Genomic DNA, 15,513 nt, shown 5'->3' with positions numbered 1-15,513 from the left:
GTGATGGTCCTTGGTAAACTTCCATGGTGGGTTACATTTCTTACATTGAGGCAACAAGGTCCTCAGATCTGGAGCACGGTCAGCACACCACCCAAAGGGGGTTAGTGCCACTACAGTAGTGATGAGTGGTGGCTCAGGAGGAACCCCAGAGGTTCTCTCATGTGGATCTGGGCCCAGACGTCTCGGTAATGACCCAGCAGCAATCACAGGAATTGTCCTCGATATGGCGATGTCCATTCAGAAGATTCAGTGAAGTTCTTTTCCTCCTTGAGACGGAGAGAACGGGCATTCTTGAATATTGCATGAGTGTCCTCAGAAATATGCTTTCAATGTAGTTCCATCCATCTGACGTTCTAAAAGATTACAATGCCAAGATATTCCAGATACACAGATGGAGAGCCACTCAGTGTAAAGGCGTATGAAGTTACAGCTATTTTACTGAACTGAGAACTGGCATTGCAAAGTCCTGCCTCGGTTACTCATCTGTGTGTAATGATTCATGAGTTTATTACCTCTTACTGTTACTTCAACATTGGTCTTATATATCACAGTGGTATCAAGCTATTAAAACAAGACCTTCATATTGAGAAGTCGACCACAGTAAGTCCATAATGAGGCCTTTATTATTTCAGAATGAGTGTTGATTTTTGGTAGCTCTGATGTTTGCACCACCTCAGATATCACTAGGTGATGTTACTGTTAATACACTGGATACGGTTCATCGCAGAGTTGTTGACGTCACAAACTTTACACTAAGGACTCCACACTGACTCCAGCGCGCACTTATCCCTGTTAATAAAATCAACAGCAGGCCTTTTTGCAACCCTATTTACCTTCTACTGCTCCTGGGCTGCATCTGCGTGGTAGAAGAGGTGGTGGGAGTGTTTATTTCCTCGAGGCCATAAGGATTAAAGGTCAGTACTGTTTAAACCAGAGTGAAAACGTCAGAAACCTGCAGTCATGAGGCTTACCTGTGTTTTTGCACGTTGGCTCTCAAAGGAAGTAGTCAGAAACCTATACAAACATACTGTGCAATATAAACCTATTTAAATATTCAAATTCCCAGTGCATATACAGTAAGTATAGCATCTGCCCCTATGCTAAAGGCAAAATGTAACAGAATACTATACGAAGCGTAACTTTCTCCTCTCCTCTGTATGCACTCCAACAAGGAAAGATCATATATCCTTTATTTCTTTGTGGGTCTCCAAATACCAATAATCAGTTTTAGTTTCCTAAAAAGTCTAGTTTTGGGGGATCATTTAAGAAGCAAGGTGAAACATAAGCTTGTTTATTTTTACGTTCAGAGCTTTGGCACTGGACTGTATCCCACCAGGGAAGTTCATTTGTAATATAAATTGACTTTTGCTTCCACAGCAGGTCTGAGAGCACATTTCCAAAAGCAACACCGGTCAGCACCGACAGCTCTTTCTGTCCGCACCACTCGTAGCTCCGCTTCCGATCTGCTGAATATTCTCTGTTGTAGCGTGCGATTGATGGGATCCAATCACAATTCGCCACCCGGTTTGGCTTATTTGCCTGACGGCGCTGATAGTCGTGGATAGCCGCGCTGGGGTTTCGTTTTGAGTCACTAGCCGCCATCTTGCCAATTGTGAAGTCTACAGTGCGACAACCAGCTTCGTACACACGGACTAGATGTCAGCTGCTGTCCGAGTTGTCTTGAATATGCAAGGTCATTCTGTCAGTCCTCCCTTCCTCCCCGTAAGATCAGCCAGCACCAAGGATCTTCAGGATAAACGCAGGTGCCAGAATGTTTTTACAGTATTTACAACCTTCACTGAACCCACATGAGCGCAGAGTTTATAATGACTTGTATCGTTTTTCTTTCATGTGGGAGAGACAACGCAGACAGTGCTGGTATCGATTTATCTTATCAAGAAAAGGTGTCAGGGAGCTTGTCTGAACCTGGTGAAAAATCCCTGTTAGAAGAGTCCTGGGTTGGCCGGACCCGAGAGCCCGGGCGGCTCTAAAAATAAAGCCGGCCGCATCTCGCCAGGTCCCCGCTCTGAAGGGAGTGCGAGCGGCTCGGGCCTCCTGTGCAAAAGAAACAAACGGCTGCTGTGGATGACATGTCAATCAAATGAACGGATCATGACAGAGGGCCACGGGGCTCGGCCGTCGGCATGGGCTGCCCTTGGAACGCTCATCAGTCACCCCGGCCTGCGCTAGCTGCTCTCAGAGAGATGGAGAGAGATAGAGAGAGAGAAAGACAGACAGGGAGAGAGACAGAGAAGAGATGTGAGAGAGAGAGAGGAGTTTGTGTGAGAGAGAGAGAGAGACGGAGTGAGGAGAGTCGGGGGAGAGAGACGGAGACGTGTGAGAGAAGTCGGGAAAGTCAGCAGGATTATATGGAGGGGAAAAAATTAGTATGACAAGAAGAGAGGCTGGACAATATGGCAAGGATAGAAGGAACCTCAAAAGGACGAGAGGGAGGGAGAGAGAGAGAGGTGAGGACCTGAAAGAAAGCATGGTAAAGAATAAGAGAGAATAAGAGCAGAAATATGGGAGACCGAGGACAAAGGCAGTCAAGAGTGTGAGCCCAAGAGGCAGGGGCGGGGGAGGGGATGTGAGGGGAAAGCCAGACGTGAAGAGAAGCTGTGGGGTTCGGATCAAGCAGATGAGCAGGTATGTGGGTGAACACGCAGCGGCCTGTGGAGGTGGAGCGAGCCCGGTGAGGAGATTGGCGAAAGCATAAGAAGCAAGCAAGTGTGGACACTTCAGAAGGAAGCTGTGAAGGAACCGGGAGGAAGGAAGGCATGGGGGATTCAATTATGGCGTATTTGTGGCCTGCACTACCACGTCGCAGAATACATCGTCCAGACTTTGAGGAAAGAACTTCACACGGGCTGTTCTGTACTCGTGTGTCACACACACACACACACACACACATACACACACACACTGTGAGAGCTGTCTTGCTCAACTCGTGCGAGCTGCAGGCATGACTAGCTGAAAAAGAAAGAAATAAACAAGGCGTCCTTGACAAAAACAGCCCGACGTGGACTAGAAATAACACCCTGCCTGCTTTTCCTTGAAACCTTTGAAGCGTCAGATGGCGTTTATAAGAGATCATACCAAGCAAATTTGTCCAATAATGTTTAGAACATGACGCATATTTTGATGACAATAAATGCATGGATTATTTACCAACTGTAGCCTTCACTTGCTACTCCAACTGCCACTTTAAGGATCCTGTTCTCTTCTTATTAAAGTTGAACTGAACTTAAACATCATGGACTGAAGGCAGAAGGCTGTGAAACCATCTCGCCTCTCGCAGATCTCTCCTGTCATTTTGCCTCTCCACAAAGTCCGTTGAAGAGTTACTGTGGTGGGCACTTGCACAGACCAAAGCGTGAACTTTGCTGAATCTTTGTTGACAATGATGGGTGTTTTATTCTGTGACGAGAACCGCTGAGGACCAGCGCTCGCAAGCCAGTGGAAAAATACCAGCCGGCTTCAAAGGAAGATCTCAAGCTTCCCAGTGAGGGGAATCTTTCTCTGTGTACGGATATTCCACCCAAGTGGAATTAGAAAACACTAATTAGCAAAAAACTGAAAACTGGTGTAATTATCCTACAAGTAAGCCATCCTGGGAGAACCAGTATGAGTTTGGGCTACAGTGTGCATGACTGGAAGAAAAAAAAAACCCATTCATCTTCAAAGCAGTCTGGTGGGAAGATGAAACAGAGAACCCGAACACTGACAACAAGGCCGTACTTGTGAATTACACGGGCAGGAAAAGGGGGTCGTCAGGTGGGGGGGAGAGGGGGGTGTTTGAAGTGCTGCTTGTCCTGACGTTTGCAGGTGATATCTAAGGTTGGGGATAATGTAAGGGCTGGATAAAAGGGAAGGCGCGATGACGGATCCATCTAGGCTCCCTTCAAACAAGGCCGGCGCCACTGAGAGACCGGACTCCACCGACCGCGTTCGGCTTGTGGTGGACTGTCTCTGGGCACGAGTAGCCGTAAAGCTGTGCTTTGGAAGCGAGGAACGCAGCACAGAGCATTCTGCCAGAGCTACAATAAAATTATGGGATGGTTTGGCACGCCACAAAGAAATGAACATATCACCATGTTAAATAGACGCTCCAGGGACCTCACCACCTGGTTGCTATTTTGGGAGAGCAGAGAGGGAAATGAACAGCTTTCGTTCACATGCTAATTGGGATTATGTTACGTAACCATTCCTTAACCGTGTACGTTCTATTTACGTTCCAAAGCTAGCCGAATATAAGGAATTATCACCGAACCCGGCGCTGGACGCTGCTTTGAAACGGCGTCTCCCTCAGGCCGAGGGCCGAATATGCGGACGAGGCCGTAGATCCCTGGAAGGATCTCGCACGAAAGGCTCATATGCTCAAAGAGAAACGTGATAATTACAGGACCTACCGCGTGTGGCGCTGGGGCACGCAAATTAAATTTAGCACAATGCAGATGCCGTGCCGTATTTCGAGTCGCCGGATAATCTCCAACAGCCTTCGCGTCGCTTTCAGCCTTCAAGTGGAGCTGAGGTCTGACTACAGCGCCGCAGCGGAAGCCCTGCGGTATCCCCTTCGGAGAGTCCACCGTAGAACGGGCCGGGCCCCTTCTTCCGAAGGCGTACCGCGTGCGACGCGCGTGTCGAGCGCACGCGGGAACGAGCCCGACAGACTGTAAGCGAAGCTACCTGGGCGGAGCGAGGCGGGTGAATGGAGACTCAGTGGGGTTGGAACAACTTTCAGTGGGCACAGTGTGTTCGGCCATTGCGTAAGAGTACAGTGTGAGTCAGCGTGAGCAATTCTAGATCAGTCACTGAGATTTGGGTCTATATTTAGAGAGCCCAGGCTGGACTTCTTCAGAGGGATAGCTTTGGGGTTGTCAACCAGAATTGCATCTTCTCCATGAATAAATCCACTAATACTGTATGTTGATTAATTCAAGCCGCTCTTTTAATCGTCCGGCCTGGTTATCGGTACTCTGGGTACAAGCTGAGCTCTGCCCCCAGCTGCCCTGGTTAGGATCCCAGAATGCACAGTTTGCAGCCTTTGACTAGGCCAAACCAAATTTAGTATGGTGGGAGGAACAAAATATGCTGTTCTTTACAGTCAGTGTAAAGCGGGAGCTGTGGGATTTCCCCAGTTAGGATTGCTTTGAAGGAAAAGTCATGCTGCAGGAACACCTGTATACATTCGGTGACTCCGAGAAACGGTACTGGCGTGCAGACTGGGCCGTGCGTGGGGAAGGGGGGGGGATAATCTCCTCCCTACGCACCTCCTCCCTACGCGCCTCCTGCCACTTTCCTCTTTGTGACTTTCACATTTGTATGAGCCGACACCTCCTGAATTATTCAGAGTGCGTCGCCTCAGCCCTCGCCAGCCTGGAAATGGGCTTTTCCCTCCTGGTACCCCCCCCACTCTCTTTAACGGCCCGGCCCTCCAGGCCTCGTGTGCGCTGAGTGGGGGTCCGTGTCGGCTGGCGCGTGATGGCGAGGTACATGAGGTATGGCGAGGTACAGGTGGCCCTGCCCCTGGGGACTGTCCTCATGCCAAAGACTAATAAAATAAAATAAAAAGACAGGTGGAGAATAAATTGCGTGCTTATCGAACATGTCAATGCAAAAGCACTGGTCCCACGTTGAGTTCATTCTGTTAATGTAACTGTATGTGTTACAGACACAGAACTGCAGAAATACAGACAACGGCCTTTAGATAACACTTAAAGACTAACATAGATGTTAGCCAGTGCTTTACTGTGCCAGATTTCTCACGTTTCCTTAAACGTTTGATCTTGCCAGAAGTGAGAGGTGCAGATGAAACCTGTGCGTGAACTTGAGAGGAAAGAATGATGGGGCGCCCGGTCGAAGGGGTGGGCCGGAGAGATGCCTGCTCCCGAGGAGCCAATAGGATGAGGAGGGAGGGGCCATGTTCTCCTGCTCCGCCCAAACGGCAGGAGCTCCACGCCGGCAGGCCGGAATTCGTTCAGACGAAGCTCAACCTGATATTGGCAGCTGACTCCTGGGCCATTATCGTCTCTCTGTGATCCAGCTCCCCGCTGTGTTGAAAAGGCCTGCCTTTAGCACCGCAGCTACCAAGCACTATACTGATACCAGACCCACAGTGAATTAAAATGAAAGGATTTGAAAGAGCAGTAAAAGAGAAAGAAGTAAACAGTGTTTACTCTTAAGTACTGTAATTTTGCACTCTTTTGTGGGTAAATGCTAGGTCACATGTTCCAGAGGTGAGTGTTACTGTCAAAATGGCACCTCGGTTCCTTCAACCCGATGCAGACGCAGCTGCACAATGTCTGCTTTAGGTCTGGTTAAGACACAGCTGAGAGTTCAAACTGAAGGTGACATGAGCAGTGTGTTGACATGTGGAAGTTTGATGTATGGAAATTTCTTTGACAACCTATTCAAGAAACCAATTTTTGGCCATGGAGAACATCTCTTCATGGATAACTTCTCTTCATAGAGAACGTTTCTTCATTGATACCTTCTCTTCATAGAGAACATCTCTTCATGGATAATTTCCCTTCATGGAGAACTTCTTTTCATGGAGAACGTCTTGCCTTTTCACTGCCCTATTGCCATCGTTACCAAACTACATCAACATTTGATGTGGCCTCTCTTTCGCAGTTCAAATCATCATACCAGGCAAATTTTTCAGATGACTACAAAAATGCTCTGTCCTCGACCCCAGCAAAACAACCTTGTTTCTTCATTTTGCGATCCCACCCCTGTGATTATCAGATGATCACTGTGTGCAGTATTCATTCACGCATAATTTAAGACACACATGAATATTTCACAGGCCTCTCCAGCTGCTCTCTCTCTCTCTCTCTCTCTCTCTCTCTCTCTCTCTCTCTCTCTCTCTCTCTCTCTCTCTCTCTCTCTGAATCCCTCACTCTCTCCCTCTGCCATCACCAATGAGAACATGGGAATAAGGGAAGAGTTAGGCATTACAACATGTTAGATGACACTGGTGCACTAAAACCCTTTAAATCATGTTAATGATAAGTTAGCATCTGGTAAAAAGTCTATTTATTTTGGCAACCAAGTGGAAGAAAGATCCCAGAGGAAGAGATGTTCTTGAACAGATTACCTCAGTGGATGCATTCAATTTATTCACATTTATGAAGACCTCGTCATATACCTCCAATTTTAGTCAGACTTTTAACCAAATCAAGTCTTATTTTCATTCCATTCAAAAAGGTTTTGAATTTTTTTTCTGACATCTGACCACAGATGTCAGAAAAATTAAGGAAGAAAGGAAGATTAATCGCACAGCCTATATTTAGCCCAAAATCTTTTCGCTGAAGCCTTGAAATGGTTGTACTGAAATGCAGATGAGACGAAATCTCCCACGAATAACTCTACAGCGAGGTGGAATTCAGTGAAAAAGGAAAAATAACTTGGCAGTCCATCCGGATGTAATAACAGTCAACCCGGGAGATAACTGCCTGGCTAATGTTGGAATACATGAGGGTTATGTCCCCCCATTTGTTAGATTAGACAGTTTCCCCACTGGCCGTGGTCTTATCTTGAACATTTTTGCTGGTGTCATGCGAGGTTTTACATACACTGCAAGATACTGTGTGAAAATATGATGGATATTAATGACCACTATCCATAATAATGACCAGTGATATACCAAAATGGCTCAAAAGAAGGAAAATGTCAGCAATCTCAGACCTGGAGCTGTTGTATAAGGCTGAAGGGCTATGCACTTTAAAAGGACTGTTCTCCTGCAGAGCAATTCACTCGTAGGCCATTGACCAAATATCCCTTTGCTCATCGGCTTGAGTGTAGTTCAATGAATGTTATGCTGATGAATGTTTAACAACTGTTAAATATTTAACACAACTGTTAAATATGGGTTTTAAAAATCATCAAACTACACTCAAGCTGATGAGCAAAGGGATATTTGGTCACTGGCTATAAACAACTGTTAAATATGTAAATATTTCATAAACACGTCTTTCCACGATTATACAAATATCTAAGGATCATGTAATAAGTAAGGTTTAACTAAGGTCACTAAGTTAACCAGTTGTAGACTCTTGAGCACAGCACCGAATAACAGGAGGACTGAATATGTGTCGCTACTGAAACTTCTAGAGGTGTTCAGCATGTTTTGAAACTCCCATCCATATGTGTGTGGAGACCCACCTGCTTTGAGCATGATTATTTAATGAAAGCACAGAGGTTTGGGTTTATGCCTCTCCTGTTCTGCACCTGATCCGGCTTCTCAATAATTCAGCGGATCGGCGGGTAGCGGCTGCCCTGTTCTCACCTCCCTCTTTCTCCTTGTTCCTCCACACCACACCTCAGCTGCACATACCAGGTGTGGCTTCGACCCGGGACGCCGTCAAGAGAGCCACTCGCGGCTGATATGACGATGGAGCAGCCGCTCTGGAACCAGGGGCCGAGGCACGAAGCCATGCCCAGGAAGGTGAGGTTCAAGCTGGCCTCGTCCTACAGCGGCCGCGTGCTGAAGCACGTCTACGAGGACGGCCAGGAGCTGGAGAGTCCCGGCGAGACGTACCCCCACAGCTTCGTCCACGCCGACCTGTCCCGACGCCCGCCGGCCGAGCAGCTGGGCGGGTACGAGGAGGCGCAGGGGCTCCTCGCCCAGAGGATCGACGTTTACCGGGGGACGGACGGCTACGGCGGCGATACGCGAGACGCCGTCGACAAAGTGAGCAGGGTCTGGCTAACACTTTTGACTTTTGCGGTCAAATAAACCACAGTCGCCGTGGCACTGTCGCCATGACGCTACGGGTTCAGCAAGGTTCAGCAGCTCTCGTGTTCTCTGCATTACAGTTCCTCGCTGTAGTGTTACATAACCGACACTTCACTTGTGGTCTCTCAGTTTTCCTAGAGTCTGACTATTTATAGAGACACGTGGTCTTCACCGAGGCTTTCATACGCGGCCACTTCAGCCCCAGGACACCGGTCATCAGTGTTAGCCTTATTTGAATTGTTTGCTGTGTGTGTTCTTCTTACCCATTTACACTGTTTGCACAATGCCGTGCTCAGATAATTGGGGTGAATAATTAGACCAAATCCTCGAGCATAATGTACCATTAGTATGCAGCTGCTGAAAGTGGCTTATCAGAATGTGAAACAAGATTGGCCTCATGCTCCTCTAACACTGCGCACAAGGCAAACGCCGATGTCTGGAAATAGTCGGGACTGCCGAGGAAAAGGCGTCTATATAATTCTGCTCCGTGTTATTACAGTGTCAGTCATAAAGTTTGCCTGCCATAGTTCTGCGGTGGATCCGCAGAGTAGCAAATCAAACTGGTCATGAAAGGCAGGCAATATTCTCCCAGCCTTCTCTCAAAGGATCGCTGTGATGAATCTGCCTTCTCGCTGCCTTCCCTGTTTACAGCGCCGGAATCAAACGGATTCGGAGTAGATGGCAGAGAGCTTTGATCCCTGGCTTTTGTGTACATTTTGCCTAATCTGCAACCAGTGTGTAACTTTGGCCCCCTGTGTGTGTGTGTGTGTCTGCGTGTGAGTGTGCTTTCGTGTGTTCCATTCAGGAGCCGGTTTTAGACTTTGGAAAAATTATCATCTACACGAACAACTTGAAGATTGTCCGGTGCCCGCAGAGAAAAGGCGAGTCTGGCAGAAGCCACCATCGTGGTCGGGCAGAAGGAGGCACGACCTCCCCGGGCCGGGAGTCACGGTCCAAGGGGAGACACAGAGCAAGAAGTGCCCGCAAGGAGGAACGCAGTCCCACACCTAAACTGAAGGCCTCCACGAAGGTCTGAAACCCAATTATCTTCAACATTAAAAACGATTACTTGCTTGGATACAACAAATTCACTTAAAGGGAATACATAAACCTATGTATCATACCCCTGTCGTGTGCTTGGAGAATTATTGATTTTGTTTTGTTTGAATGCTGTAGCAAAATTGTCTACTTTTGGTTACAACCTTAATGTTTCGTATTTTTAATTGAATAAGGCGCGGACTTGGCATGAGCTATTTGTAGCTTTCTGAATGCAGCCTAGACGCGAGGCGTCCTGAAAAACAACATTTCATTCACTGAGAATAACTCTGCTGCCAGTCCTCGTGCATTATGCACAAAACACTGATTGTAAGTCCTGTTGCGCTGCTCATTCTCCCGCCTTGCAGGCAGTGGGAACCAGCTTGTTACCGTCGGTCTGTGTAGTTTCTTCGGCTGAGGCGCTGCTTCAACACTATAGACGCAAATTCAAATCCCAGACGTATCATTTGTCATTGAGAGCACAAACGGCAGCGTTCTCGCCGGGCTGAAAGGGTTTCTTTGCTTGCTTTGTGCAGCTGATCTACCTGCCATCGCTGGCGTTAGCAAACATAAGCAGGTTTCTGGTCCTTCACAAAGCACATCAGCCTAAAAAGTTGTTTGAGCGCTGAGATCTGCTCCTCGAGTAAGTCTGTAACCGCGAGGGCCGCCTTTGGTCATAAGTGCCTGCAGGTCTGCCCGTTTGTGCCCCGCAGGACGTGGATGTCTGTGAGCAGTGTGGTGGGTCGGGCAGCGCCCCCTGCTCCCTCTGTCACGGCAGCAAGCTCTCCATGTTGGCCAACCGCTTCAACGAGTCCATCCGCCAACTGCGCTGCCCAGCGTGCGACGCCCACGGCCTGGAGCGCTGCCAGTCGTGCGGGAAGTAACCGACGGACCCCGACGGACCCCGACGGACCCCGACGGACCCCGCGCACCGCGGACGCCAGCAGGGATGGGACGAATGGCGGGGATTGTGGATGTGGCGTATGACAGGAAATATCAGGCAGACCTGCCCAGTATACTGATAATAAACTACAGCTAAAGTGAGGCTGAGCGTCATGAGAGAGGGCTTATTGAGTGAAGTGTTTGGCTATGTTGTCCGGTTTATCAGGGACAATGAAGACGGGTCTTTTCCCAAGGACATCGTCCGTGATTTTCATTTAATGAGCAAAAACTCAATGAAGATGGAATATAATATGAGATGTGTTCACTCTGAGGAAACAGCATATATTTAAGGACACCCGTCCCTGCTTGTGTACGGAGTAATGGTTTTGAGTTTGACTCTGGTAATACAATGTTGGGAGAAAATGGAATGGATTTTTTAAAATGGAATTTTAGTCATTATATGGGTTTTAAAAGGAAGAAGTGTGAAAGTATTTATGGTGTTCTCTGTGCACTACCATTAAAATGCTTATGTATATAATTTATGGATTTTCGTTCTATAATAAGTCTTGACATATGAACAGATGTATGAACCAAATGGCAGGCTTTAGTATTTCTACTTATTACTGAAATGATTGGCAGTGGTAGATAAAATCCACATTAGCATATGCCCGATAGTGACCAAGATGTGTTTTAATTTCTCCAAAAGGAGAAAGACAGGATATTGCTCCTGAAATGATAAAACCTAAGTGTTGTATTAGCGACCCAGTTATCACACTCAGTCCAGTAGCTTCTAATAGGCTTCGCCACTGATGAACACAGACGTGTTTGACACTCAGGCATTGATACGTGCGTGTTAACTCAATAGATGTAACAGGACTTGCCGCTCTATTAAAAACACAAACAAATAAACCACACCACACCAACCAGAGCAAAACATACACGCAAAATATATTTACGCATCAGATGACCAAATGTGCAATAGCTATACATAGACATATACACAAAAAGGTTGGAGCATTTCTCCCTCAGATTTATATGTATGGGAGATTCAGGGTGTGGTGTGGATATTTGTCCTAGGATTGTCCTCGTCTCCAGAGAGACTAACAATGTCGTCCCTGGGATCTACTGAAGCTTCTTCTCCAGCTTCTCACAGCCCCGAGTGTCTCCTCTGTCACCATTACTGTTAACCTTCTGCATTCTCGCTTTATTTCTCCAGCTTCTCACATTCCATCCTCCGAATGTCTCCTTCACTTGGGATCGCCACATCTATTTCTGCCGCTGTTTTCTGCAGCTTATCTACTATGACTATGTCTGGTTGGTCCTCCACTTCTTTATCTGTCTGGATCTGGAGGTCCCACGAGATCTGAGCCTTCTAATTCTCCACCACTCTCTGTGCTTCCTCCCATTTGGACCTTAGATATATTCCTGTGTATGTGAGACCTTTCCACAAAGTTCCCCTCACCTGTCGCTCCCTCTACGTCACCGCTACAACTGGACATGTGCTCTCGGTGTCCCTGGGACACACTGATGACTGCTACTGGTACGTCTGAAGATCTCCCACACCTCAGTTCTTCCTTCTCCAGGTGTCACCAAGTTCTGCAGTTCAGCACATCCTGGCATACGCATCACCTCACTGGATGTTTCAGTGAAGTTGGGAAATTCCTGTTTAAATACCATCATCTGTTATAACGTTACAGAATTGCATTCCTATTTCTAGTCCAATTCTTCACATTCCAAACCCCGCAAAAGCAACATTTCTTATAGCTACTAAGACTCCCATTTATGGTGAAATAAAACTTCCTCGAGAAAAGTATGGAAATGGGTGAATATTTTCAGAACTGTGGATGTCCTAAGGTCATAGATGCTGCTTGTGCCCGTGTTTTACTAATTCAGAGAGTGGACGCACTGACCTATAAACAGTCTGCTGTTAAGACAACAGGAGTTTCAGGGCTAACTTATCATCTTGCAAACAACACAGTGGCTAATATTACACTTAAACGCCTCAGGATCCTCCAGGAAGATGCAGAGACCACACCCCTTTTAAAAGATCCTCCAATAATCTACAGACTAGACAGCAACATCACAGGCATGCTTGTCAAGAGTGGGATAAATTATCATTCAGATATTAATTGTGGTACTGCAGTCTGCAACCACTCTAGATGTGATACATAGATTAATATAGACACTAAAATAACTGGCAGAAAGGATTGTCTCGTCACCCATTCTTCCTCATGCATTACTGCAGAACTTGTCTACCATATTACTTACAGGAGATATAACTTACAAGTGATGTAATCACACACTGGAGAAACCAAGAGAACGCTTGCTTGGTTTGTTGAACACCATCAGACCAAGAGACTTAAGGATTGCATTAATGACATATCTATTTGCATTGCCAGTTGTTACTATGGCAGCAATTAAAAGAAAAGAAAGAAACTACGATGTACATGATTGTGACAATTTAAACATCTATTCTTTTTCAAATATAAACTGGTTCTTCCTCCTATAAATTAAAAGGTCTAAATTTTCCTTTCCTGTGGAAACACACACACACACACACACATACACACAGATAGATAGATAGATAGATAGATAGATAGATAGATAGATAGATAGATAGATAGATAGATAGAAACACTATACATATATACTCACTCTCTATATATATATATTAAAATTAAACATCTATATTATCTCTCTCTCTCTCTCTATATATATATATCTCTCTCTCTCTCTCTATATATATATATATATATATATATATATAGAGAGAGAGAGAGAGATAATATAGATGTGTAATTTTAATATATATATATATATATATATATATATATATATATATATATATATATATATATATATATGAGAGAGAGAGAGAGAGAGAGAGAGAGAGAGATAGATATTAATTTTAATATTAAATATATATGGGCTTCCTTTAGCATGCTGAACAGTTATCTGATATGCATGCCTTGGACAATTTCTAGTGGGAATTTCTAGATGGAGAACAGCGCAGACCTACTGTCCTGTCAAGAAGTGAGGAGTAATGTGGGTTGAAATGTCACCTAGGCAGGAGTACTGTGGGCTGAAGGCTTTATATAGCCGAGTCAAAAGCAAACACCCATGCAGGTCTGTACAGGAGAGTGGACGACGAAAAATCAGAGTGCATTGTGGGAAACCAGTATTATCTGACTCCGGTTCTGGTGACCTCATGGTTTCCATAATTATGTTTTGTCTGCTTTAGGTAATCATCACCTCCAGTGTGTCAGAGTCATGTGTGATGTGTCAGAAGCATTATGACGGAAACTAGAATCAGTGCTATGGCTTTTGTGTTTATGTCAGGTTTTGTATTTGTTTCAGAGAGCTAGTTCATGGGAATCTAATGACGTTTTGTTTTGGTTCAGGGACAAACTAAGGTACTTTAGCTCTTTTTGTAATCTCTCAACACATTTTATGCTCTTTCTGTGCATGTAACAGTTGTTGACTGGAGAGTATACCTCTTCCAATGTATTATATGTAATATTGCTTGCAAAGCTCAAAACTCTGTGTTGTTTAAAAATACATTCTTGAAAAAGCAATTTAGTTATATTTACAGAGGCCCTGCTAACAATAGACACTTCAAAACATTATGCTTGGTGTGGGGTTTCTGGTCCTTGGACCCCCTTGAGATGCTATGCTTTCTAAGCAGATTCACTGGCAAATTCTGTAGGCACAGGTGTCATAAAGGTGAGCACATTCCAAAGTACTAACACATGTACCAAAGCAAACTTCTGGAATAACGAGGAGGAGCGACCCCCCCCCCCCCCCCCCCAATCCCCCAGCGCCCCCCCCCCCTCCCCCCGCCCATCTAATTCCAGGCTGTTTAGAAATCATCTGTTACATGTAAGAGTCCAACAGCTTATCTTTCTGCTGAAGGAAGCCTGAAGCCAGATATGAGCTGTATAGTTTCTATCTATCTATCTATCTATCTATCTATCTATCTATCTATCTATCTATCTATCTATCTATCTATCTATCTATCTATCTATCTATCTGGAGTCAACCTCTCAAGTTTCCATTTCAAGCGTTCTTTCTTCTGGGCTCGTAAATAACATGCGGGTGATTCGCAAAATCATGCATATTCAGATTAGGGAATTTATTTAACATGTTTGAAGGGGAGGATGTTTGGAGTACTGCAATCTAGATTTACTGTCTAAGTGAGTAATTCAAAATTCAGAATGTGACAAGCTTGCTGAGTTTCTTCCTCTTTTTTTGGACACAGTTTATGTTGTGTCCTCAAACAACAAATACTGAGGAATTGTACCTCAGATGTTCCCAACATGACCCTTTGTTATGGCCTACAGAATCCAGGCATATGCTAGCTTTGACAGCTTTAAATGATGGACTAGTTCTGCAGATGGTTGCATTCTGACATCTCGGCTTTACATCTCCAGAGGAATTCCTTTTTTATTTTGTCTCACACTGTCCAAACTCGAGGTGAAGTGCAGTAGGACACCTCGCTGTTGCATTTCCATCTGTCTGCGACTCTCTGGGTCCTGCTTTGTCTAATTGTGCTTGGCATCTACATTTATAATGAGAAAATCGGAGCCGAAAAGCTTGGGTGTTTGCTGCTGTCAGCCGTCATTGTTAGAGAAGTTGACATCGGGTGTCAGACATCTTGCTGCAAAAACTTTCGGTTTCTGTGCTGGAACATCAATGCTGAAGAAGGGGTCTGCCGTACTGTGGGATGCCATGTCTTTGACCCAGTTCTTTCTAACGTGTATCTTTTTGCCCAATATCTTCAACACCCCCTCACACACACGCACTGACACAAGTCAGTCACTGACGCATCATGGAAACCTTCTCGGAGATCAAACGCG

At 45.7% G+C, this 15,513-nt stretch overlaps 1 protein-coding gene across 5 annotated transcripts; it reads left to right on the top strand.

Annotated features, from left to right (window-relative positions):
- The first annotated feature begins 486 nt into the window (after positions 1 to 486).
- Positions 487 to 12,200, top strand: grxcr2 (glutaredoxin and cysteine rich domain containing 2). Of its 5 annotated transcripts, none has more exons than XM_076979768.1 (5): positions 487 to 600; positions 8,329 to 8,695; positions 9,522 to 9,770; positions 10,489 to 11,971; positions 12,075 to 12,200. In XM_076979768.1, exons 2-4 carry the CDS (start codon positions 8,390 to 8,392, stop codon positions 10,657 to 10,659), a joined length of 726 nt encoding a protein of 241 aa, XP_076835883.1. In that variant the 5' UTR covers positions 487 to 600; positions 8,329 to 8,389; the 3' UTR covers positions 10,660 to 11,971; positions 12,075 to 12,200. The 5 variants fall into 5 exon arrangements, with proteins under 5 accessions (XP_076835883.1, XP_076835882.1, XP_076835881.1 ...); XM_076979767.1 differs by lacking the exon at positions 487 to 600 and adding an exon at positions 809 to 914; XM_076979766.1 differs by lacking the exon at positions 487 to 600 and adding an exon at positions 3,800 to 4,779 and having other exon boundaries at positions 9,546 to 9,770.
- The last annotated feature ends 3,313 nt before the right edge of the window (positions 12,201 to 15,513 follow it).

Source organism: Brachyhypopomus gauderio, chromosome 18 (assembly GCF_052324685.1).
Source record: "Brachyhypopomus gauderio isolate BG-103 chromosome 18, BGAUD_0.2, whole genome shotgun sequence".
In the NCBI taxonomy this organism is placed as follows: Eukaryota; Metazoa; Chordata; class Actinopteri; order Gymnotiformes; family Hypopomidae; genus Brachyhypopomus; species Brachyhypopomus gauderio.
This window is presented reverse-complemented; position numbering and strand designations above follow the sequence as displayed.

Excerpts from the sequence above, each read along its gene's own strand:
- grxcr2 (XM_076979764.1), top strand. The coding sequence starts at position 4,709 with ATGGAGACTCAGTGGGGTTGGAACAACTTTCAGTGGGCACAGTGTGTT. Across the intron at positions 4,780-8,328 it reads CCATTGCGTAAGAGTACAGT|CTGCACATACCAGGTGTGGC; the intron begins GTGAGTCAGCGT and ends ACCACACCTCAG. Across the intron at positions 9,771-10,488 it reads AACTGAAGGCCTCCACGAAG|GACGTGGATGTCTGTGAGCA; the intron begins GTCTGAAACCCA and ends TGTGCCCCGCAG.